The sequence below is a fragment of the Cydia fagiglandana genome, chromosome 4, assembly GCF_963556715.1.
Source record: "Cydia fagiglandana chromosome 4, ilCydFagi1.1, whole genome shotgun sequence".
Taxonomy (NCBI): Eukaryota; Metazoa; Arthropoda; class Insecta; order Lepidoptera; family Tortricidae; genus Cydia; species Cydia fagiglandana.
Genome location: NC_085935.1, coordinates 16,136,325 through 16,159,704, shown reverse-complemented (window position 1 = coordinate 16,159,704; position 23,380 = coordinate 16,136,325). Strand labels below are relative to the sequence as shown.

Sequence of the window (23,380 nt, the reverse complement as noted above, 5' to 3'; positions counted from 1 at the left end):
ATATGCTTAGATGCTTTGTGCTTCATCTTTATCGGATGCGAAAAGTAAGTAGAATAAGGGGAATGCTTAAATGGGTACCTATTTGTTACTTGCGCATGTTGGATGTTGGTTGGGTTTAGATTATTTTGATGCATGATATCTACAAAGATAGTAAGTATATTGTGATTATAAGGAGCGCTGGTGGCCTAGCGGTAGGAGCGTGTGACTTTCAATCTGGAGGTCGCGGGTTCGAACCCCGGCTCGTACCAATGAGTTTTTCGGAACTTATGTACGAAATATCATTTGATATTTACCAGTCGCTTTTCGGTGAAGGAAAACATCGTGAGGAAACCGGACTAATCCCAATAAGGCCTAGTTTTACTCTGGTTTGGAAGGTCAGATGGCAGTCGCTTTCGTAAAAACTAGTGCCTACGCCAATTCTTGGGATTAGTTGTCAAGCGGACCCCAGGCTCATGAGCCGTGGCAAAATGACGGGACAACGCGAGGAAGATGAACCTAGTTATTTCTAAAAAAAAATATGTTTATAATTTAGAAGTGTAAATGTACAAACAATTGCCATACCTGCTAATCACATATACTATACTCAGGTGCGTCGACAGCCAAGCGTTGCACAGAAGAGCGACCTAACGGACCAGGAGCGAGAAGGTGACCGTGACGCAGTTTCAGAGCTAGATGATTTCGCACCGGAGCCAGGTATGCTTTTCCTTACTACCACTAAAAAGACTTAAGTTACTAAGAAATAATTCATTCGACACTGCCAGCGCAGATTCGAGCGAACCCGCTCGAAGGATTTTTTTAGTGGACCCTTTGTGGATCTATCTGTTGCTCTGTATCAGAGCAACAGATAGATCCACAGAATAAATAATAGGACTACCGTACAGATAGGACACTTCCTACAAACCCGAAGTTTGATAGCGGTTCAGGGTCGAATCATGCTATCCCTTTCTAATTATGGCACTATCCCTTTCGGCTATTTAGGGATATCAAAATTCAAGTGATTGTCTTATCTGTTGTCGTGCACGCAAAAGGAAGTCAAGTGGTGCCAACCCTAATAATTGCTCGGAGCAATGCTGAGCCGAACGGAGCCGACTTCGACCGAAGTGAGGAGTGTCTCCCCACTGATAGATCTACAACTATTGAGTTATGAGACTGAAATAGGTGCAACCTACGCTTTTATCTGCGATATTTTTTTGTGAAATGCTTGATTAAATTATTGAAGTTTCCAACTTTAATTTTTTGTAGAGAAAGAAACGATAGTGGACAAATGCCGGCGCTACTGCAACACAGCGTGGGTGTTCATCTCCAGTTTTCTCGTAACGGCGACGCGGCATCTCATGCAGTACTCGAGGGACTACCGCTACGTCTCACGAGCTCTGTCCATGGAGAAAAAGATACTCAAGGTACTTTTGTGTCTGTCTGTCTGTCACAGGATGTATTTATTTAACCACGTGGAAATTACATGCTTTTGTGGCCAAAAATATCGTAATACAATCGCACCTTTTTTACCATAGAAATAAGGATGTGTACCGATATATTTGGCCCTCACTATCAATGTTGCGTTTTCCCGGCCCAGCGCCAGGGTCCGCTTTCCTGCTCAATCTTCTCCACTTTGCCCGGTATTCAGCATCCTCAGGTGTGAGATTGTTCTCTTGACGAGTATAAAAACTATTACATAAAATGAAATTATATTTTCAGGAAAAAGAAGGCTTTGGCATCGGACTTCGAGAGGGATCGCAGATGATCTGGGAACCCCTTCCGGAGACCCTGGCACATCCGTGAGTATATTCTTTTTTCATCACGTTGGCACGTTTTTAAAAATTTATAGATTGTAGCTGTTTTGTACGTGTTGATTCCTAGTCATGTACCATTTTTTTATGTCTCGTAATTCTAGAAACTGAACTGTTTTGAAACTTAAAATATAAGAAATTCAAAACAGTTTATTCATTATGCTGTAGTAACTAACAGGTAGAGTATGTCATCAAATTGAATTTAAGCTTAAGTACTGCTCGAGCTTATGTGCATGTGTGATTACTACTAGATTAAACTCGAATGAAGTTAGACTTAGATAGTTTTTAGAGTAGATAATTATAGTTAGTGAAATTTAGTGAGTAGTGTCTTGTTTTTGCATGCGGCCTAGTGTGCACTTGGAACCGGAAACTTATGATAACAATCTACTCGCCCCGGATGTGGAAATGGGGTTTGTACATTATATTTTTGTATTTGTTCAATGTACTAATATATAATTAGATTGTGCTAATTTATAAAATAATTGTAACTATTGTTTGCATCTGTAAAAAAAACTGGTTACTTATTTCATAGAAATCTTAGCGTAAAAAATTAAAAATGTAAATCATTAGATCCTTTGTAAATTACCAGTCTAGTGGAAATGATTTGTCAGATATAGTGTCATTTTAATAGCGCATTTGTGTGGCGCTCAGAAAAAACGATCTGATATCTCTCTTTAATGAAATTAAACTTACATAAGTTGATAAAATCGTATCAATCATTGCTACGTGGTAGCACGCAAGTACAAGTGGCGGGGTGTTCACAGCCGTAAGTTAAGCGATATAAGCGTCCCGGAGATCCGTATCCTGGCGCCGAGCATGGAGCGCGGACTGGACGCGACGCCGCCGTCGCGGCGCGCGTCGCCGCCGCGCTCCGCCACCGACAGCGTCGGCGACGACACCTCCGAACATGAGAGCGCGTTTAGCTTGCAGAGTACTGAGAGGTGTAGTGTCCACTGGGTTGGAATTCGTGCTGTGACTGACTTGATAAACCTGTTCTGTATTTTTAGCGAATTGATACTTGAAAGAGACGTTAATTTGCTACTGAAGTTACGGTTTTACTGATTTCCTCGTCGCTCTGTATTTTTCTTGATTTTGATGCTCTTGGGAGGTCTTCGTGTAATACAATAAGCGAACGCCGTGATATAACCACAGTATAATCTCTAATCATCATCATCATCATCATCTCAGCCATAAGACGTCCACTGCTGAACATAGGCCTCCCCCTTGGACCTCCATACGTGCCGGTTGGAAGCGACCCGCATCCAGCGTCTTCCGGCGACCTTAACAAGATCGTCTGTCCATCTTGTGGGTGGACGTCCTACGCTGCGCTTGCTAGTCCGTGGTCTCCACTCGAGCACTTTTCGACCCCATCGGCCATCTTCTCTGCGTGCAATGTGGCCTGCCCATTGCCACTTCAGCTTGCTAATCCGGTGGGCTATGTCGGTGACTTTAGTTCGTCTACGGATCTCCTCATTTCTGATTCGATCACGTAGAGAAACTCCGAGCATAGCCCTCTCCATAGCTCGTTGAGCGACTTTGAGTTTTGAGATGAGGCCGATAGTGAAAGACCACGTTTCGGAGCCGTAAGTCATCACTGGTAACACACATTGATTAAAGACTTTCGTCTTGAGGCACTGAGGTATGTCGGACGAAAAGACATTACGTAGTTTCCCGAACGCTGCCCAACCGAGTTGGATTCGGCGGTTGACCTCTTTCTCGAAGTTGGACCTACCTAATTGGACTACTTGTCCTAGGTAGATGTACGAGTCAACAACTTCGAGTACCGAGTTCCCAACAGAGACTGGGATGGGCACAACATTGGCATTTGACATAAGTTTCGTCTTGTCCATGTTCATTTTCAAGCCCACCCGTTGTGAAACTCGGTTGAGGTCATCGAGCATCATGCTGAGTTCCTCCATCGACTTTGCCATGACTACGATATCGTCGGCAAACCGAAGGTGAGTGATGTATTCGCCGTTGATGTTGATGCCAAGTCCTTCCCATTCCAGGAGCTTGAAGGCGTCTTCCATTACGGCAGTAAACAGTTTCGGAGAGATAACGTCTCCCTGCCTTACGCCTCTTCGCAATGGAATCGCCCTCGTGCTCTGCTCCTGTACTCGGACCGACATGGTGGCGTTACTATACAAACACTTCAACACTTCGATGTACCGATAGTCAATATGGCATCGCTGAAGAGACTCAAGCACCGCCCATGTTTCCACCGAATCGAAGGCTTTCTCATAGTCCACAAACGCTAAGCATAATGGCAAGTTATACTCTTCGGTCTTCTGTATAACTTGCCGCAGCGTATGGATGTGGTCTATGGTACTATAGCCTTTTCGGAAACCGGCTTGTTCGGGAGGCTGGAAGTCATCAAGTCTGTGTTCGAGACGGTTCGTGATGACCCTTGAAAACAGCTTATAGACATGGCTCAGGAGCGTGATGGGTCTGTAATTCTTCAATAGGTTGTTATCACCTTGTTTGAAGAACATGATGAATAATCTCTAATATGTTAAGAAAATCGCTAATAAATTACTTGTAAACTGATGTAAAATATCTATAACGAATTCTGAAATAAAGGGCCGTTTGCCGCCGTATAGTTTAGCCTTAAAAGGCGAGTCAATATTTTTTTGACTTTGTATATAACGTAATATGTATCCACATGAAAGTCACAGCGCGAGTTCGTTCAACTATTATACGTGTCGTTGTATGCGATGGGCTTGGCTATGTATTGAATTTTCCATATTATATTCTACTCGTCGTATTTCCTACCACTATTATTATTTATTATACTCGTATATACTCACAACGTGTCGCTGCTTTCGTCGTTTACTATGTTTCTAGGTAATATAAACAGGTAAGTTTCCAAATATGTCAAATCTAAACAATACTTACACGTTAACACCAAACTACACTTCAAACCAATTCTACCATTAAAACGCTGCTACTTACAAAATAACATTTTTTCAAACCTACTTTTTCCACCTATCACACTCTACTCAACACCAGTGGCATGGCGTCAAAATGCGTCAGTTGGGTTTGCCTTTTTTCTAATACTTGGTTTTCCTCCTACACTGTTATGGACCGATTGAGCGAATAAACCTAATATTCTACTGTTTATTTTCACAACCAAGTATGCTCACGACTGTTCTGTACAGCGATCGGTTACCCTCTGGACTTCGCTTCGCTGTGTCATAAGTGACGCCAACGAACGATATCAGTAACATCAGCATAGGAGGAAATCAGGCCTGAAGCTCTTGGATATGACATGTTCAAGTGGTTTCAAATGAGCGAACCAGCTGACGCTTAGCTACTGTTCTATGCACTGTTAAAGACTAGTTGTGTAATGTTGGCTATATTGCAGCAAGGACCTGACGATACTGGAGGAGCAAGAGGACTCGATGTTCAAGCAGGGCCGCTCGCCGTTCCTGCATCTCGCGTACGCCCTGTGGTTCGCCATCTTGGCGCACACCGACATTGTTTGCTATATCATGGTTTTCATAAACCAGGTTAGTTATTATCAGGTCACGGTAGTCCACTTTTACATATGTTTTTCCAAGTTGGACCAAAAACTGCTTGAAGTATTTGGTCGGTTCTCGCCTTCACACATAGGTTACATACACTGTTAGTTACTATGCCTCAAAAAGCAGTTTGCTCCTTCCACCTGAGTCCTAGCGTTCCACAAACAGGAAATTGGGCCTGTGGAAACTCTGATAGATAAACACTTTATTTATTTCCCTAACATACATGGTAATTACAAAGAGAGCTTTATTAAACATTCACATTCACAACTCTGCAAAAGTATATTCTTTCAAGTTCAAATTGCCAGTCTGTTTTTGGCTGTCTCATATCGAGTTGATGAAGAAAAGTAGCATTTTATTGTTTGTTACAGATTCAGTCGGCGACAATTTTATCGATACCTTTGCCTTTGATGGTATTTCTGTGGGGCACCCTCACCATACCTCGACCGACCAAGACGTTTTGGGTTACTCTCATTGCATATACGGAGGTAAAACACTACTATAATTTGTTGTTATCTTTAATATACGTTAATTTTGAAACATTTTTGTGGCAGCATATCTAAGCCAAATAAATCCATTTATACAAGGGAAATATTTCATAAAGATCCATTTAAACGCTTACCTCGCTAAAACGGAGGCGTTAAGCGGACATACGTGTCCTGCACCATATCGCTCACACTGTTAACTGTACATCGGTGGTCCTTATGCCTTTTGTAATAAGGTCCACCGATGTACAGTTAGGAGTGTTACTGTACCTATGTGCCTAAAATGCGCTTTTCGCTCTAAATACCTACACGGTAAACATAAGTTCCAGCCCTGAAACCAATGCTATTCCCAGGTAATCGTCCTCATCAAGAGCATGTTCCAATTCGAAATCCTACCGTGGAACCAGAAGGTTTACCCCGCAAACATGCCGTTCACCGCCCCGCGCATCATCGGCATCGAGCGCAAGGGCAACTACGCCCTCTACGACCTGCTGTTGCTGCTCATTATATTCTTACACAGGCGAGTGACTTAAGCCCGATTTAGACGATGCGAGAACTCGCATGCGAGTTTCATACCATTGCGGGTTTTGATTGGTCGGTTGGATTGGACGTAGGCCACAGTCCGCAATGTAACTAAAATCGCATGTGAGTTCGCGCGCCGTCTAAATCAGCCCTTATTCTATATTGTGTCCCTGAACAAAGTTTGACAAAGTATGTTGCTGAACCTGTAAGTGTAAAATAAAATGTATAATTTTGTCTTAAAACTTCAAGCTTTCTTCTTTGCGTCTACAAACTTTTTAGCCCGCGCACCACAGCGAGGCCTGTATTTCCCTTTTGATAACCGTTTTGTTTTTTGTATGCAATTGTATGGAATTCTATTCTAGACTAACAACCTTGCTAAGATATAGGTATGACATAATTTTCAGTTTACCAACAACAGTGTAGCGTAGTTTTATTGTCTTTCAATACGCATCTATAGCCATGAAGCTAAAGTGTCATTCTATTGAACTTGCTAACTAGTAAATTCATCATCAGAGACAATTTCAATATGGCGGTTTGTTGACATAGTTAACAAGTTCCATAGAATGACACTTTAGTCAGCATTATTCCCTCTAGGTTCATGTTGAAATCCCTTGGTCTCTGGAAGGAATCCAGCCCTGAAATCGATCTCCGCGAGGACACAGAGTACCCGCTCACGTCCGAGGACACGCAAATGATCGTAGAAGGCAAGTCGGAAGACGTCGGCAAGAAATACGTGCAACTGCACGATCGATCCGGCCCGTGAGTATTGTTATTACACAATATACTGATTTAACTGATTATTAGGCATAAAGTCTGGCCAGCCAAAACGGTCAACTAGTTCTTTACTAAAGATCGGTTTTCGTAGGATAGCGCGGTGTCGTCATATAGCGGCCGTCTCCATACTAAATAATATGGCTAAATCAGGGGTGCGAAGCTCCTGACTTCGGCCAAACTCGGCTCCGCTCCACCACTTGATTTCCTTTTGCGTGCACGACCACAGATAAGATAATCACTTGAATTTTGACAACCCTAAATAGCCGAAAGGGATAGTGCCATATATTAGAAAGGGATAGTATGATTCGACCTTGAACCGCTGTCAAACTTCGGTTTTGTAGGAAGTTTCCTTTCTGTACGGTAGTACTATTATTTATTCTGTGGCTAAATATGAATGTCGTAGTATTTGTATGGAGACGGCCGCTATATGACGGCACCGCTATACTAGGAAACCAGAGCATAAGCGCGATACGAGTACCTCAGCGTAACAGAGACGTGAGAGTCTTTCTATTGAAACACTTCCGTGACAGCGTGGCACTTCTCTTTATTATAGTTATTGGGTGACCAGACACTATCAATACTATCAACAATATACTTATCCTATCCTAATTCAAGACCAATGATAATGAATAAACTGCTACCAACTTACTTACCCCTCCCGAATTTCCATAAACCTTTCCCAAAAGTCTTTAGGGTTGGTACTCGATTTTCTTTACTGTAAGTATAGAGAAAGTATTATGTGAAGATTCACCGGCCAAAAATCTTACATCGTCCGTCATTAAGGAACTTCAAAAGCTCTTATAATGGCGCACTACTACCAACTTACTAATGTCGTTATCTGTGCTAGCTACTACTACTTAGTGTCGTCACTAGTGTTCTTTATACCATTCTGACGCGTCGAAAGGGTGACATATATGATTTTCCGAATTCGGCCACAGAATAAATAATAGTACTAGGTACAGAAGACTCGAGCTCACTCTCTAACAAAACGCGTCTGTTACGATCAGGACAGATATGGCCGCTAGGTAGCGACAGCACCACGCGCGGCTTATATGGCTAGCCACCAAAATTGGTGTGGAACGGATGTACTTGTAGCTACCTGTTGCAAAGCGACGAAACCGCGGAGTGAGCCACGCCTGTTTCGGCTGCCCGGCAGTCGCCGCACTGCTTTATAGGGATTTGTATGTCACACCGTCCTATGCAGGCGGCCGAGCGGCGCGGCTGGGGGGCGTGGCCTACGCGCGACCTCGGCCGCGCCGCCGAGCCGCTCCCGTAGCGGTATGGCAGCGTAAGAATGAAAGGCCGGTACACCAGTAGGCAGGTACCTACCACATCCAACAGAAGGTACATAGTATTATGTCGACTTAGATAGTCTTCACTGGCTGGTGAATCGGCTGCGGCACGTGGAGGCCGCGCTGCAGGCGGCCGCGGGCGAGCTGCGCGCGCCGCGCACCGACCCGCGCGTCATCCGCCTCGCCTGGCTGCGGCTGCACCCGCACCATAGCCACCTCACCGAGATTGTGTAATGTCATATCCCGTTGTTTGACATCATTATTGAATGTCACACAAAGGATAGATAGATGTAGCATTTTGAACTTAGTTTATATATAGTATAAACAAATTCGTACGCCTAGCGGCAAAACAGCGTTCGCAATTATGCTTTAACTACATAAGACCAATACAATGTATGTACCTATGTTATAACGAATAAATATTCTGATTCTGTCATAATGTTATGATTGTCAGATTATCATTAGTCATAATTCTAAAACCGTTAACTTTTCAGGATTTTCGTAAGGTCATCCTATAGATAGGTTAGGTTAGGTTAGTTTTATGGCAATCCTGTAAAGTTACGCGTTTCTGAGAAAAAAAAAACAAATTATGACTAACGGAAATGCGGACAATAGTTATTTGTTTTACAAGGGGGCAAAGTTGTTGTTTAACCGCTCGTGCTATTATTGATACCCGAGCAAGCGAAAGATTACAAAATTGCTCGCTACGCTCGTGGTTCGAAAAATGGATTCTTGAGCGTTGCGAGGGTTTCAAAGCACGAGGGTTAAACAAATAGGCCGGTCATATTTGACACAAAAAATTGCTAAATTCGCAAGCTAACGGCTAGTTCTGATTTTTTAATATGTTGTTAGTATCACTACCAGCATTGTAAATCCAAGTTTGCAGCTTCGAAAGACCTGTGCTAACTTTGCACCACTCGAAAAACCGCGAAATTTTCATACTTTTTTTGTATTCTCAATATATATAGCTCCTAAACTATTCACTTTTTATCAAAAACGTCTATAAAGAAACTAAAGTTAACTAAAATTGCTACAATTTAAGACCAGAATCAAATCTGTAAGTTCAATAAGTACTTACCGAGATACTGCTGTGCAAAAATGGGCAATTTTATTCAGTATAGCGAAATTTTAAGATTTGTTCAATTTTCGACCCCGAAATCAGGGAAAATATTCATTTTACGGGTAAAATAATAAAACGATGTTCTAGAAAATGTAATTACCTTTAATTTAAGCAAAGAACGACATCTCTAGACCATACCGTTTATCTTATCTTATTGTTTTCGGGGGCCCTTGCGGATACACTTCGATCCATAGGGATCTTTTGTGCAGACCCCCTAGAGAAGATCCGTCAACTACTCAATAGCTTTTCCCACCATATCCATGTGTCGGATGATGGAGCTCATGGGTAGCGTTTTAAAGTCCTTTGGTTCCAGATACCGTTTTATAATACTCACAAATCTTAAAAATGGGAAAACTGCTTTTTTCGCATATTTGCTATGTTTAGTTAGCTCCACCCCCCACGGCATTGTTCACAGAAGAGAGTTCATTGTTCTACTCAGCTTTCACTCCGCTACCTCAAAGCATCTCAGTAGGAGCCGACATGTTTGTTGTGGTAGATGGGTGTTTCTTACTGCACAAGGTGATATGGCATCGTAACAACTCCGTGAGGAATATCGTTGCAGGGTACGTCAGCTTCATCTACAATCATTTCAGACGGAACGTTGCTCTGGTCTTTGACAGATATCCTGAGGATGGAGCAGAGAATAACACAAAAACTGCCGAACGCGCAAGGCGCTATGGTTCTCTGCAGTGTAACGAAATCGTCTTTCAAGAGTCAACCATAATAAAAATAGCCCAGGAGAAGTAATTGACTAACGACAGCAACAAGCGGCGACCGATTGCCCTGATATGCTCCGCCCTCCAAAGCCAGGGAATTGAGACAAAGCAGGCAGTCGAGGATGCTGACTGTGGCATCGTCAAGGCGGCACTTGACAAGAGCACCTCTTTTAAATCAGTGCTAATCATTGGCCAGGATGTGTTGTCCTTCTACATGGGTTCGGTTGTGAAAGAATGTATTTCCAGAAAAGTGGCAGTGGTGACTCTGGCCCCATACAATATTCCTCAACCTCATTTAATCGCGGAGATTTGGAAGTTCCCCCAGGATTCGAGTTGTTTCTCCCCGCCTTCACTGGGTGTGAAACTACCTCTGCCCTTTTCTGGCATGTGGGGAACAAACTGTGGAGCGCCATTAAGAAGAACGTTGAGCTTATCATCATAGCTGAAGTATTCCTGCAACCTAATGCAGCCTACCCAGCCATCGCAGATGCCGGAGCAAAATGCCTAGTAGCTTTATATGGAGGGGGCTACACAAAAGATACGCTCCATGCTCCTTAGCTTACGCTACAAAAAAAAAAACAGCCGCCTTCGCTAAGGTTGACTTGGCCCGTTTGCCTCCAACGGAAGATGGTGCAACATTCCATGCTTACCGAACTTACCACCAAATTCAGAAGTGGTTGGGGGTGGAAAACGATGCAACTCAATGGGGATGGGAAAAGACCAAACAGGGGCTCATTCCAATAAAAATGACGAGTGAAGTAGTGGCACCTCCCTTCCTTCTGAAATTTTGCGGGTACAAGAAAGGCTGTAGCGGAGGCGGCTGTATCTGCATAAAAGCAGCAGGCCTTAAATACTCAGAGTTATGCAAACTTTGCTCCGGTGTCTCTTGTCACAACGTCGCCATGCTTGAAATCGCAGAAGAAATTGAAGACGACGTCGATATGCCTATTTTTCAGACTGAATTATTTCAAAATGAACAGCTGTAACTTAATGTTATTTTTGATAACTTTTAAATATGTTTAATAAATATTTATAATTCAGATTACCCTCAAACCATTGTGAGAACTAAACAGAGCAAATTTGCCAAAAACGCAGTTTTCCCACTTTTTGGATTTTTAATATTAGTGAGTAAACGGTACAGTCAAGAGATATCATTGTTTGCTTAATATTAAAGGTACATTTGCTATACATTTGCTACAACATCGTTTTATTAAATTACCCGTAAAATAAGTATTTTTTTCTGATTTCGGGGTCGAAAACTGCCCGAATGTTAAAATTTCACTATACTGGATAAAATTGCCCATTTTTGTAGAGCGCTATCTCGGTAAGTATTAAACTTACAAAATTGATTTTAGTCTCAAATTGTAGCTATTTTAGTTAACTTTAGTTAGTTCATAGACCTTATTGATAAAAAATGCATAGTTTAGGACTTATATTGAGAATACCAAAAAAAGTACGAAAGTTTCGCGGTTTTTTGAGTGGTGCAAAATTAGCACAGGTCTTTCGAAGCTGCAAACTTGGATTTACAATGCTGGTAGTGATCCTAACAACATATTAAAAAATCAGAACTAGCCGTTAGCTTGCGAATTTAATGTTCGATATGACTGGCCTAAAAACTTGCCCCCGAGTTAAACATAAATTTTTTTACCACACCAACCTGAAGCAAATATTAAATGTAAAATATCAAACAAAATCAGACCAAATCAAATCCAAATAAATGTTATTAAATATTTATCATCCAAAATCATCATTTAAAAGTCATTTCTACCAGCAAACATAAGAAACCAACTCAAAATTTGCATTTGATTACTTTGTCTCACATGTGAATAAAATGCAACTTTGCTTTCAGTTTTTGAAGTGCAAAGTAAGCCTTTCCGAGCTGGTGTGTGTGGTGAAAACAATATAGGGTACATCGCCAATTACTAGCCACCCCCCAATTACTGGCCACTTAATTTGATTTCTATTTATAGGTGAACAAAGTTCATTTTAGTATATAAGGTACGAAAATCCAATTATTAGCCAGTTTTCAATTACTGGCCACCTATTCCAAAAATGAATTCTATTTACAGATAAATAAAACTCATTTTCAGTATAAGGAAAATGGCCAGTAACTGAAATTTATCCACAACCCACTCGTTCAATAACTGGCCGCCTCTTACAAAAATGAGTTCTATTCACCTATACACAGAATTCATTTTAGTATAGGTGGCCAGTAATTGAAAACTGGCTAATAATTGGCGATGTACCCTATTATGACCTAAAACTTTATTGGAAACAATAGAGACCCGTGTAATGTTTCTATGTAGTTCAGTATAAATACAAAGGTAATTGTTAGAATTATAGCGCTTTCGGAATGGACCTCTATACGTTCTTGAATATTATATAGCACAATGAAGTAGCCATACATACATCACACGTGGGTAGACAATATACCTAGTAGACAAGATTGTACTCTGTACTTAGATAGTTTGAATAACAACTACACCGTAGTTACTTAGCTAATTTAAATAGTTTATAATCGAAATTTGTAACGGTACTTATAAAGATCATGTGAGTGATAATTTAGGGCATTTAGGCTACAAATTATTCCTGTGTGTTAAATATTCCTATAATATTTCCTATCCCCCAAACCCGAACCTGTCATTGGTATAAGACTATTCATATTTGTTGTGAAATTATCAATTTTCCTCGCATAAAGGATAAAAAATACGACTTTCTTCTTCTTTCCGAGTTCCTGCTTTCTTTACGTATGTCATCATCATCATATCAATCTTTTATCGCCCACCGCTGAGCATAGGCCTCTCTCCGAGTAGATACGCCACTTCGGCGGTCCTTAGGTGAAATGCCAGCAATATTCTGTAAAGATTTCACTGTCAGATATAATCAGCTTCAAGCACTTGAACAAATTTGTATGAAATCTGTTTTTCACTCCCAATTTATACAATAAGTAATATAAAAATCGAAAACAGTCAAACGTAGGGCATATAGCTTCTATACATCAAATTATGTAAAAATATTTTCCTTAATGTCAATATCCAGAGAGGAAAATGGGGACTACGTTTGTATGGACTTCAGGTGATAGTGATTTCTTGATACTGTCATGTTTCAGCCTTAATGAGGCAGCGGAGAGACACAGCCAGAGGACCGGCTCGAGGGATGATCCCGAGGACGATCAGGAAAGGGAGCAAGTAGACGAAGAGCAGGAGGCCGGGCCGTCCAGGCCGCCAGAGGACGGCGACGACCATTACAAGTGTGTATACTACTTAGGTCATACTGAAAATTCCTCACACTTAGAAAAAATAAGTCTTCTCATATATCAGAATCCAGAAACTATCAGTATGACCCACGTATATTCCCTTTAATATGTATCGTTTGGGGCCCATTTCTCGAACGATTAGACTAATATTATTAGTCCACAAACTGTCAAATTTTATGGGTTTCCATGACAACACACTAATAATATTAGCCTAATATGGGGCCCATTTCTCGAACGATATTAGACTAATATTATTAGTCCACGAACTGTCAAATCGTATGGGTTGCCATGGCAACACACTAATGATATTAGACTAATACCGTTTGAGAAATGGGCCCTTGGTTTGGTGTGTTTATTCTATTCTAAAATTCAAAGAATCTGAGAGTGGTCGAAACATTTTCCGGAAAACGGTCGTTTTTTTCTTTTCACAATATAGATTTTGTACTTTTTATTATAGGTTTTATTGTACACTATTAGTAAGTAGGTTTGAATAGGCTTTAAACTTTATTTTATGATGTCCTCAGGAAAAGGTAAAAAGAAAAAAACTGTGTTTTACATAATAAGTTACCAATAATTCAAACGTTTGTTACAGAGTAAATGACGATGAGGAGCCAATCATCGCCGTGACGACGACGCTCGGAGACAAATATCAGCATTACCCTCAACTCATGTGGCTGTCGTAAGTGTTTCTGTCTGTTCTAGCGTTCGACAATGAATGAATAATATTTATTTCAGGACTAGTCCCATATTATGTTAGTAACAAGTTTGGTACTTAAATTTAGTGTTGTACAATGTTCAGTGCTAATGAATAAAGCGCAATAACACTAAAACGAGCTCATGAAGTTGACCTAAATACTTTATTTGCTGGTCGGCTTTCTTCAACATATTGGTGAACAATTCAATGTAAAGATCTGCTAAGGTTATTTCAGTTACCTATAGGTACTCTATATTGTGATATCCTACCTGCCAGCTTGCCAATTCCGACCGCAAATATCTGGCGTTCCATGCCCAAATCTGAGATGGGTACACATGGATCATAAGGAAGGACCCATGCTCCATGTGCACCCTTCTCCGATGGAAAGCCACCAGTTGCGTAATGCATCGTTACGCTACGTACAAAATGGTTCACGGAACTCTTATGAGATCAATCACTTTTATAACGTCGGGTGACAAGCAAAAGTTACTAAGTACTATCAAAAAATTAAAGTAACAATGCACTTTATTACGCTTGCAACAAGTTTATTGTCCAATAATTTCAATGATGTTAGTTAGTGACTTTTGCTTGTCACCCGACGATAATATATATTCTAGTTTTAAGGTCTATGGGCACAATTTGCCTGAAATAAAGAAATAAATTCTGATTTTACTACACAGTGTGAAGCGCTACATGCGTCCGATGAAGAGCTTCTTCCAGCGGATGCTGGCGCCGGGCGCGCGCGTGACGGCCGACGTGTACGCCTACATGTTCCTGTGCGACTTCTTCAACTTCCTCGTCGTCATCTTCGGCTTCGCTGCCTTCGGGGTGAGTGACCCCGCTTGCCACCCAAAAAGAGTAATGAGCGGAAACGGAGATAACGGACTGAGCGGACCGGAGTAAAATGGAGTTCCATTCGTTGAAAGCATTTCACCATTGCGAGTTAAGCGGAAGCCGAATGGAACCCGTTGCGCTATTTTAGCGGAATCCGCTTTCTAAGCGGAATTTCCGCTTAGAAAGCGGATTTAAGAGCTCTGCCGTCGTACGTGTGATGTTGGCACCGGGCCCGCGAGTGTACGCTTACCCTAACGTACTCCTGCGACTTCTTAAACTTTCATCAATTAGTTGTTGATCTTTTGTCTTTATCTGTCATTTTAACTACGTATTGTTTGTGTTAATTTTAAGGTATATGTAAATGTATAGACATTGTGTTGTTTTATTCTTACTGGATTATTCCATTAACAGACCCACCAAGGCGACGGCGGCGTTAAAGCGTACCTAGAAGAGAACAAAGTCCCGATCCCGTTCCTCGTGATGTTGATCCTCCAGTTCGCGCTCATAGTCATCGACCGCGCGCTGTACCTGCGCAAGTTCATGTTGGGCAAGATACTGTTCCAGTACGGGCTTATTATAGGCGTGCACGTGTGGATGTTCTTCGTACTGCCCTTTATTACTGAAAGGTGAGCCAGTTATAATATGTACCTAGAAGAGAACAAAGTCCCGATCCCGTTTCTCGTGATGTTTTTCCTCCAATTCGCGCTCATAGTCATCGACCGCGCGCTGTACCTGCGCAAGTTCATGTTGGGCAAGATACTGTTCCAGTACGGGCTCATTATAGGCGTGCACGTGTGGATGTTCTTCGTACTGCCATTTATTACTGAAAGGTGAGCCAGTTATAATATGTAGCTAGATAAGAACAAAGTCCCGATCCCGTTCCTCGTGATGTTGATCCTCCAATTCGCGTTAATTGTTTATATTGGGCCAAATACTGTTCCAGAGGCCCATTTCTCAAACGATATTAGACTAATTTTATTAGTCCACGAACTGTCAAATCGTATGGGTTGCCATGACAACACACTAATAATATTCGATTAATATCGTTCGAGAAATGAGCCCCAATACGGACTCATTATAAGCGTGCACGTGTGGATGTTCTTCGTGCTGCTCTTTATTACTGAAAGGAGCCTGTTGTACAATAAATGGGTCATCAATATGTACTATAAAAGTGTGTCCATTAACCAGTGCTACCAGTAGACCTTATTTCTTTGCAACAAATTTTACGAAAGGACTATTATATTATAAATGTCTAAAAAATAACTGTATCCCGTTTCCCGAAAAAATTTACTCTTCCATAGAAAATGGACCAGCCAAAATGTATGAAGCATCCAAATTTTTTTCGCGGTTTCAGGGTTGGTCCCATAGTAAAAGTTGCTCAGTATGATCCCAAAACCTCCCTGGCAACGGGAATATACTTAGTTTTTTTTGCCACCCTGTATGTAAGTATATCAAAGTTATTTAAAATAGTCTTACTTCCTAATAATGTAGAGGTGTATGGTTGCAGAACATTCAACGCGCTGCTGCCGCCCCCGATGTGGTACATGGTAAAGTGTGTGTACCTGCTGCTGTCCGCGCACCAGATCCGGTGCGGGTACCCGCGCCGCATCATCGGCAACTTCCTTTGCAAGTCGTACGGCTTCCTCAACATGGTCTTCTTTAAGTGGTACGTAACACTTAGCGCTACTTGCACCATTCCACTAACCCGGGGTCAACCGGTTAAACCTGGAGTTACCATGGTTACCAGTACTTTTTGACACTGGATTAACGGTTTAATCTGTCGACCCCGGGTTAGTGGGATGGTCGCAAAGGGACGTCAAGTTATGCCAACCCTGATAATAGCTTGGAGCAATGCTGATCCGAACTCTCTAGTTTCCTACCCCTGCTTATGATAAGGTAGGTGGTCTATCTTACCTTGGTATTTAAAGAGGATTTAACACAATATTATTATACCTACTGTTTGGTTATAGTTTCATGGCTGTGCCGTTTGTGTTCGAGTTGCGGACTTTAATGGACTGGATCTGGACGGACACGTCCATGACGCTCATGGACTGGTTGAAAATGGAGGATATATTCGCCAGCGTTTTCTTACTAAAGGTAACCCTTACCTTCTTCACAACACAAGTATTGAGGCGATGAATTATATGTAGGTACAGTGGCGTTCAAAAGTGCATGGATAGATGTTGACCGTAATGCCTTATTTTTACGGTTGAAATTGAAATATCTCCAAGCACTTTTGAATGCCAGTGTACATATTATGACTACGCTTTCTTATCTTTTGTGTTACAATACTACGTACAATTACTACAGAAACCGGGAAGTGAAAAATTGTCTATACCGGTCTATACCGTTGAGCGTAGCGAGGCCGGAAAGAGATACGAGGCTGACTATCCCTATTCTTGGTGTTCTATAATATAACATTGCTTTTTCAAAAATTGGTGCGACCTATAAACCAGTATTTAATAACCTAAAAGCTTAACCTTTTGAACGCCACAGACGGCACTTGACGTCAACGCAAAATCGTCACAACGACGCCAAAGATGTCATTTGACGTCGATCGTTTTTTGATTATAATCTACTGACAAACACCCCACGTTTGGCGTTATTTATTCACAAAACCTAAATTTTACCCCCGTGGCGCGAGTGGCACCGCAAAGGATGCGGAAATATGACAATATCCGTATCCATACCCCCCCCCCCCCCCGTTTTTTTAAATAGAATAATGGACATTTTTTACACAAATTGACTAAGCCCCACGGTAACCTCAAGAAAGCTTGTGTTGTGGGTACTCAGACAACGATAGGTATATATGTATATCGGCTTCATACGCAGGGTCACTCCCCACTAGGCAAGACCGGTCGTCTTTTTTTGCGAAACAATGGCGTGTTCTAAAACTACAATATCCTGAATAGATGAACTAAAACGGTAGTATGTTCCAGTGTTCCCGGTTCGTGGAGGACGAGTACCCGGCGCCGCGCGGCACGAAGCGGCCCGCGCTCTCCAAGTACCTGCTCGGCGGGACCGTGCTCGCCTTCGTCATCGCCATCATCTGGTTCCCCTTGGTCTTCTTCGCTTTCGGCAATACGGTAAGGCCTGAGTGGACGCTCGAGTTGGCGTGCAGCGGAGCGGGGCGTGCAGCGTGCATGTTAAACAAATGCAAACGTATAGGAGCGCCTGTGAACGGGTTCCAGCAGGCGTTCTACATGACATTAAAGTTCTCCAAGGGGCCTCTACGTGTTGGATCTATATCCCCACGCAAGCCTATCAAAAGACCGTCGGGCGCAGCACGGTTCCATTTTTATCGCCTATCACTATGCGCGTCCCTTTCGGACTTACTTGTTAGAACGTGACAAGCATAGTGATAAACGATAAAAATGTGATCGTGCTACGGGGGCAGGATTTATAGGCCCGTGAAATCCAAAATGCCTTTAAAAACTACATAGCCGTTCACTATTCATCAGGACTATTCTTACTTGCGACCTTGTCTGTCCATCATTTGACTAGCTTTTACCGAAATTAGGCATATTTAATTAATTCAATTAGCATTATACCTAGAAAATTTTCAGTTCAATCGGAAACCGAGAAGTGGGACAAATTGAACTTAATTTAACACTATATTTAATTTTATTTTATTCAGATATTCAATAACAAGATTCGGATTAAATAAGTCTGTATGAACCTATAATGCTTACTTTACCTATAATGCTATAAAGTGCAACATAGGTACCTGATACCAGTTCCTATTGGTTAAATTTCTTTAGAATAAACATATTATTATATAATATAGCATAGTACTAGATATAAGATTGTATTTAAGTATGTTACCTGTTAACAAATATTCCATCGGCGTCACAGTTATCTGACCAGTTTTGAACTTTGTTGCAAGGAGATAAAGCCTAACGACTGCTCGGGTAAGTGTACTGCCGATAGTGCCTACTTATACCTTACACAGTAGATTAAGGAAGATTGTTGAGTGCTACCGTTCGCCAACAAACTGTCATGCAGTTTGGCGAAAAAATATGTGTAATGGATTACTGTGTATTTTTTATTGAGTAAATAAATTTAAAAAAAAAAAGATATACACAGATATACAAATTACAAACCTACAGCGAGATAGGTAAACCCAAATAATAAAATGCAAACAAAAATAAGAACATGTTTAAAACAATGCATTCTTCGATACAGGTGGGACAGCCCAACCCGCCGACGGATGTGACGGTCAAAATACGAATCGGACCATTCCTGCCCGCCTACCAGATGTCAGCACAATCACATGACATTTATCAGTAAGTTCATTCCATTTATACGTTACGGTGCTTTCACGTAGGACGTAAGATTTATTTTTTGATCGTAGTAGCGTCTCTATAGCGTGTAGTGCGTGTAGATTCTTAAACTAGACCTGTACTGTAGGTACTTAATGTCCTTTGAGTATTGTTTCATTTTTAGGGTTCCGTACCCAAAGGGTAAAACGGGACCCTATTACTAAGACTTCGCTGTCCGTCCGTCCGTCCGTCCATCCGTCCGTCCGTCCGTCCGTCCGTCCGTCCCTCCGTCCGTCTGTCACCAGGCTGTATCTCACGAACCGTTATAGCTAGACAGTTGAAATTTTCACAGATGATGTATTTCTGTTGCCGCTATAACAACAAATACTAAAAACAGAATAAAATAAAGATTTGAATGGGGCTCCCATACAACAAACGTGATTTATGACCAAAGTTAAGCAACGTCGGGAGTGGTCAGTACTTGGATGGGTGACCGTTTTTTGTTTTGCTTTTTTTGTTTTTTTTTTTTTGCATTATGGTACGGAACCCTTCGAGCGCGAGTCCGACTCGCACTTGCCCGGTTTTTTTTGTCGATGTGGGAATGCTGTTACGCAGCGTCCTCCTGGCCCTGAGGTGGGCCCATTATGGGGAGGGGTATGTGGGACTCTCACCTCCCAGCTCTTTTCAATTGTGAAAATAGGGGGATGAGCCTACCCACTAAACCCCCACCGGCGTTTCCCACAATATGCCGTTTGGGGAGGCGTCATGGGATCGCGAACATTCTACCACGACGCCGCCCCTTGAGTATTGATCCTAATATAACATTTACTGCGAGAGGGCAAAATAATAATCGCGAATGCTATCGCTTATTTTGTCTTTACTATAACGTGTATTGTTTACAGGTACACGGAGCAGGACTACAACCAGCTAAGCAACCAATACGCCCGGGACCGCACCGCGCAAACGTTCCTGTCTAACTACATGTACAACGACGTGGCGGTCATCAACCTCAACCCCAACTCCACCATGAACTGGGACATCTCGCAGCCCGAGCTCGACCGGCTCGAGCGCGAGGCTATCTCTAGTGAGTCACTTTATTAGATTACTTAATGTTCATGAAAATTTTTAGGGTTGGGGGTTAAAGGATACAAATTACAAGACTCATTTTGGAACATCGTGATCGGCTAGTTTTCGTATTCAAGCAAGGCAACGAATAACAATCACACCGAATTAAAACTCAAACGTTATACAGGGCGTTTTTTTAGCAACCATCCATATTGTGCGAGGCTTCGAGCAACACCGGCTTCCGACACATCGGAAGGGAGGGGCCCAAGTGATATCTTACCGTATAAATCTTTCTGCCATTTTTTGCGGGGGGAAAGGTGCACACAGTCGCACTTCTCACATATTTACATATACATTACAAATACATAGAAAATGACAGACTATTTCTTTCGACGAACACTTATGTTATAATTTTAAATTTCCAGACAATTCGCTTTTGATAAAGTTCACGTTTACGATATCGCACCCGAGCAACAACGCGCAGAACCCGCCGACCATAGAGGACAGCCGCGAGATGCCGCTCGAGGCGTTCTACGCCAACGGCACGAGGAACAAGGAGAGAGACACGCTGCTGCACCTGTTGCAGAATAATGCTTCTGCTGACACTTGGTTTGTATTCTCATTTTATCTTATTTCAGCTAGACTCAGTTTTTTAGAGGTGTAACTGTGTGTAAGACCTACTGGCCACTAAAATTTCATAGTGTGTCAGCAAAGTAGTTTGGTGTGCACCTCCTATGGCAGATGAACAAGATTTTAGATTATAGAGAAAAATTAAATCATATACCCAGGTAATGTTTGTTACGAATAAAAACCCTAAAAAAGAGGGGCTATTCTAGCTTATGTTAGAATTTTTATTTATGAGAAATAAAATAAAAGTTATCAAATTTTAAAAAAAGCCTTAACACCAACCCAATGTATACTCGACGTGGACTAATATTTTCGCTTTAGGTTTTTGTAGATTTTAGTATATTTAATATTTCGATACTATTTAAAATTAACCCAAATCTCTATGTCATCTTTGTTCTTTGGGGCCTTATTTATGTGGAAATGTTTTCTAATTACAGGTTGAACGTTCCAAAACTATTTCCCAAGTTCTTGAAAGTGTTTAACAAAGGTACAGCGAAACCGGCCTATCAGCTGATACCCGGAGACCCAGGTAACTGATCTAAAATAGTTATTTGTTTTTCAAGGGGGCAAAGTTGTTGTTTAACCCCTCTGGCTAATATTGTAACTCGAATAAGCGAATGATTCCAAAAAGTGGAATCTTAAGTGAAAAAGTGGAATGTTGCGATGCGAGCGTTTCTACCGAGTGAAACACAAAAGTTTCCACCCGGAGATAATACTAACTGCCATTTATTACAGTTTCATCATTCAAAATCATAACTTCTTTGCCATTTATGTGGATATAAACAACGCTCCCATTGTTTTTAAAGAAAAAGAGGTGGTATGGTGAAAAATACCTTTTATAAAAATTGTTTGGTAAAACCTTGTTTTGTTCTAGAGGACGAATCGACTCAGTACCGCGACGTGCAGCTGAGACTGGAAAGAGAAAAGGGCGCCATGTATTGGCGAGTACAAGAATTTTGTAAAGAAAAGGTAAATCTTGACACGACTTTTTAATATAAATTATAAATAAGTTTTTGGCAAAAATTTCATTTTTGGTACAAGCTTTGATCGCTGACTGTACTTTTCTTTCCACAGGCAACTAATACTCATCGAGAAAATTCTCAAAACCCAAAACACAATTAGGTTTCGTTGTTTTATCACAGAGTTCCTTTGGCCACCTCCGGTCTCCATCATCAGATCAGATCTATGACACCATAATATTGCATTGTCACCCGACTTACGTATGTATGCAAGATTTCAGCTCAATCGGAAACCGGGAATTGGATCAAATTTAACTTGCAAGATTTGATTACAGACAGACAGACAGACAGACTACGGTCAGGTGAAACTAAAGTTGAGTGCATTACATATATGTATAGTGTACTTACCTACACTACCTACTCCTACTTTTAAATTGGAATACCTGTAGGTACTATTTAACCTCCTAAGGCCACCTATAGTACTTATTCATTGGAACAGTTGCTTTTGATTTGTTTCGATCAGTTTTTGAACAACACAAAATCAATTCTGATTTCCTACTTTGTAGGTTCAAATTTCTGTGGCAAATTTTGCACTTTTCATTTGTATGGCTGGGCCTGATTGTTCATTTGTATGAGGATCTGGATAAGAACGTACTATATTTGCAGGACGAGCTGCTGAACATACCGATGAACAGTTGTGACATGCTGGTCATGTTCACGTTCAACGACAAGCTGTTTCCGGAGACGCTCAACTTTATTTCCGGCGGAGGGTAAACATTCTTCCATTATACATTTTTTATGTGGGTCATAGAAAATTGAATTTTATTAAGCAAATAATAGGGTTTATCTTTGCATGAGTTACCTAGCTTAGGCCTACGAAACATGAAGCGTGTGCTACGCTCCATGTTTCGTCGCCTTAAGCTACGTAATTCATACAAAGATAAACCCTATTAAATGCTGAATAAAATTCAATTTTCTATGACCCAGTTAAATACGACTTACGACAGCATAACACGTTGTTTCTGATTGTGCGTTTTCATTATTGTATATACTACCATGGCTAGCCCAGACACACGAGTACAATATAACTACCGAGAACTATTAGCAACAATCCATTATTATGCATTTGGAGCATTTCTGATGTTAGTTTAGAATATTCTGACTTAACATACAATTATCCACCATCAGGATCATCGGTCTGTACACAACGTTCGTGTTCCTGGCGTCGCGGCTGCTGCGCGGCTTCTTCTCCGGCATTTACACCAAGATCATGTTCGACGACCTGCCCAACGCCGACAGGGTGCTGCAGCTCTGTCTGGACATCTACTTGGTAAATACACTACAGCTGTTCAGTCTCAAATTGACGTATGATTTCGTACCAGTCTACTTTGGACTGTGTGTGCTAGGGTGATAAGGCCAAGTATTTGAAGAGGCTTAAGGGCGAAGAGCAAGCCATTCCTGCTCTG

The 23,380-nt window shown here is 41.5% G+C and overlaps 1 protein-coding gene across 2 annotated transcripts in view; it reads left to right on the top strand.

The window, feature by feature from the left end:
- LOC134663909 (piezo-type mechanosensitive ion channel component) overlaps window positions 1–23,380 on the top strand; it is an 80,980-nt gene that overhangs the window by 55,254 nt on the left and 2,346 nt on the right. The window contains exons 31-53 of one of the 2 annotated variants that reach the window (XM_063520451.1): window positions 588–693; window positions 1,243–1,400; window positions 1,696–1,775; window positions 2,138–2,197; window positions 2,552–2,728; window positions 5,152–5,296; window positions 5,680–5,796; window positions 6,147–6,313; window positions 6,910–7,074; window positions 13,327–13,467; window positions 14,066–14,152; window positions 14,848–14,995; window positions 15,413–15,627; window positions 16,509–16,667; window positions 16,972–17,098; window positions 17,941–18,087; window positions 19,187–19,287; window positions 20,166–20,347; window positions 20,754–20,937; window positions 21,393–21,484; window positions 21,830–21,924; window positions 22,581–22,684; window positions 23,103–23,244. In XM_063520451.1, coding sequence (XP_063376521.1) covers window positions 588–693; window positions 1,243–1,400; window positions 1,696–1,775; window positions 2,138–2,197; window positions 2,552–2,728; window positions 5,152–5,296; window positions 5,680–5,796; window positions 6,147–6,313; window positions 6,910–7,074; window positions 13,327–13,467; window positions 14,066–14,152; window positions 14,848–14,995; window positions 15,413–15,627; window positions 16,509–16,667; window positions 16,972–17,098; window positions 17,941–18,087; window positions 19,187–19,287; window positions 20,166–20,347; window positions 20,754–20,937; window positions 21,393–21,484; window positions 21,830–21,924; window positions 22,581–22,684; window positions 23,103–23,244 — 3,099 coding nt within the window. The remainder of the gene's footprint in view (window positions 1–587; window positions 694–1,242; window positions 1,401–1,695; window positions 1,776–2,137; window positions 2,198–2,551; window positions 2,729–5,151; window positions 5,297–5,679; window positions 5,797–6,146; window positions 6,314–6,909; window positions 7,075–13,326; window positions 13,468–14,065; window positions 14,153–14,847; window positions 14,996–15,412; window positions 15,628–16,508; window positions 16,668–16,971; window positions 17,099–17,940; window positions 18,088–19,186; window positions 19,288–20,165; window positions 20,348–20,753; window positions 20,938–21,392; window positions 21,485–21,829; window positions 21,925–22,580; window positions 22,685–23,102; window positions 23,245–23,380) is intronic. The other variant, XM_063520452.1, reaches the window with a different exon arrangement.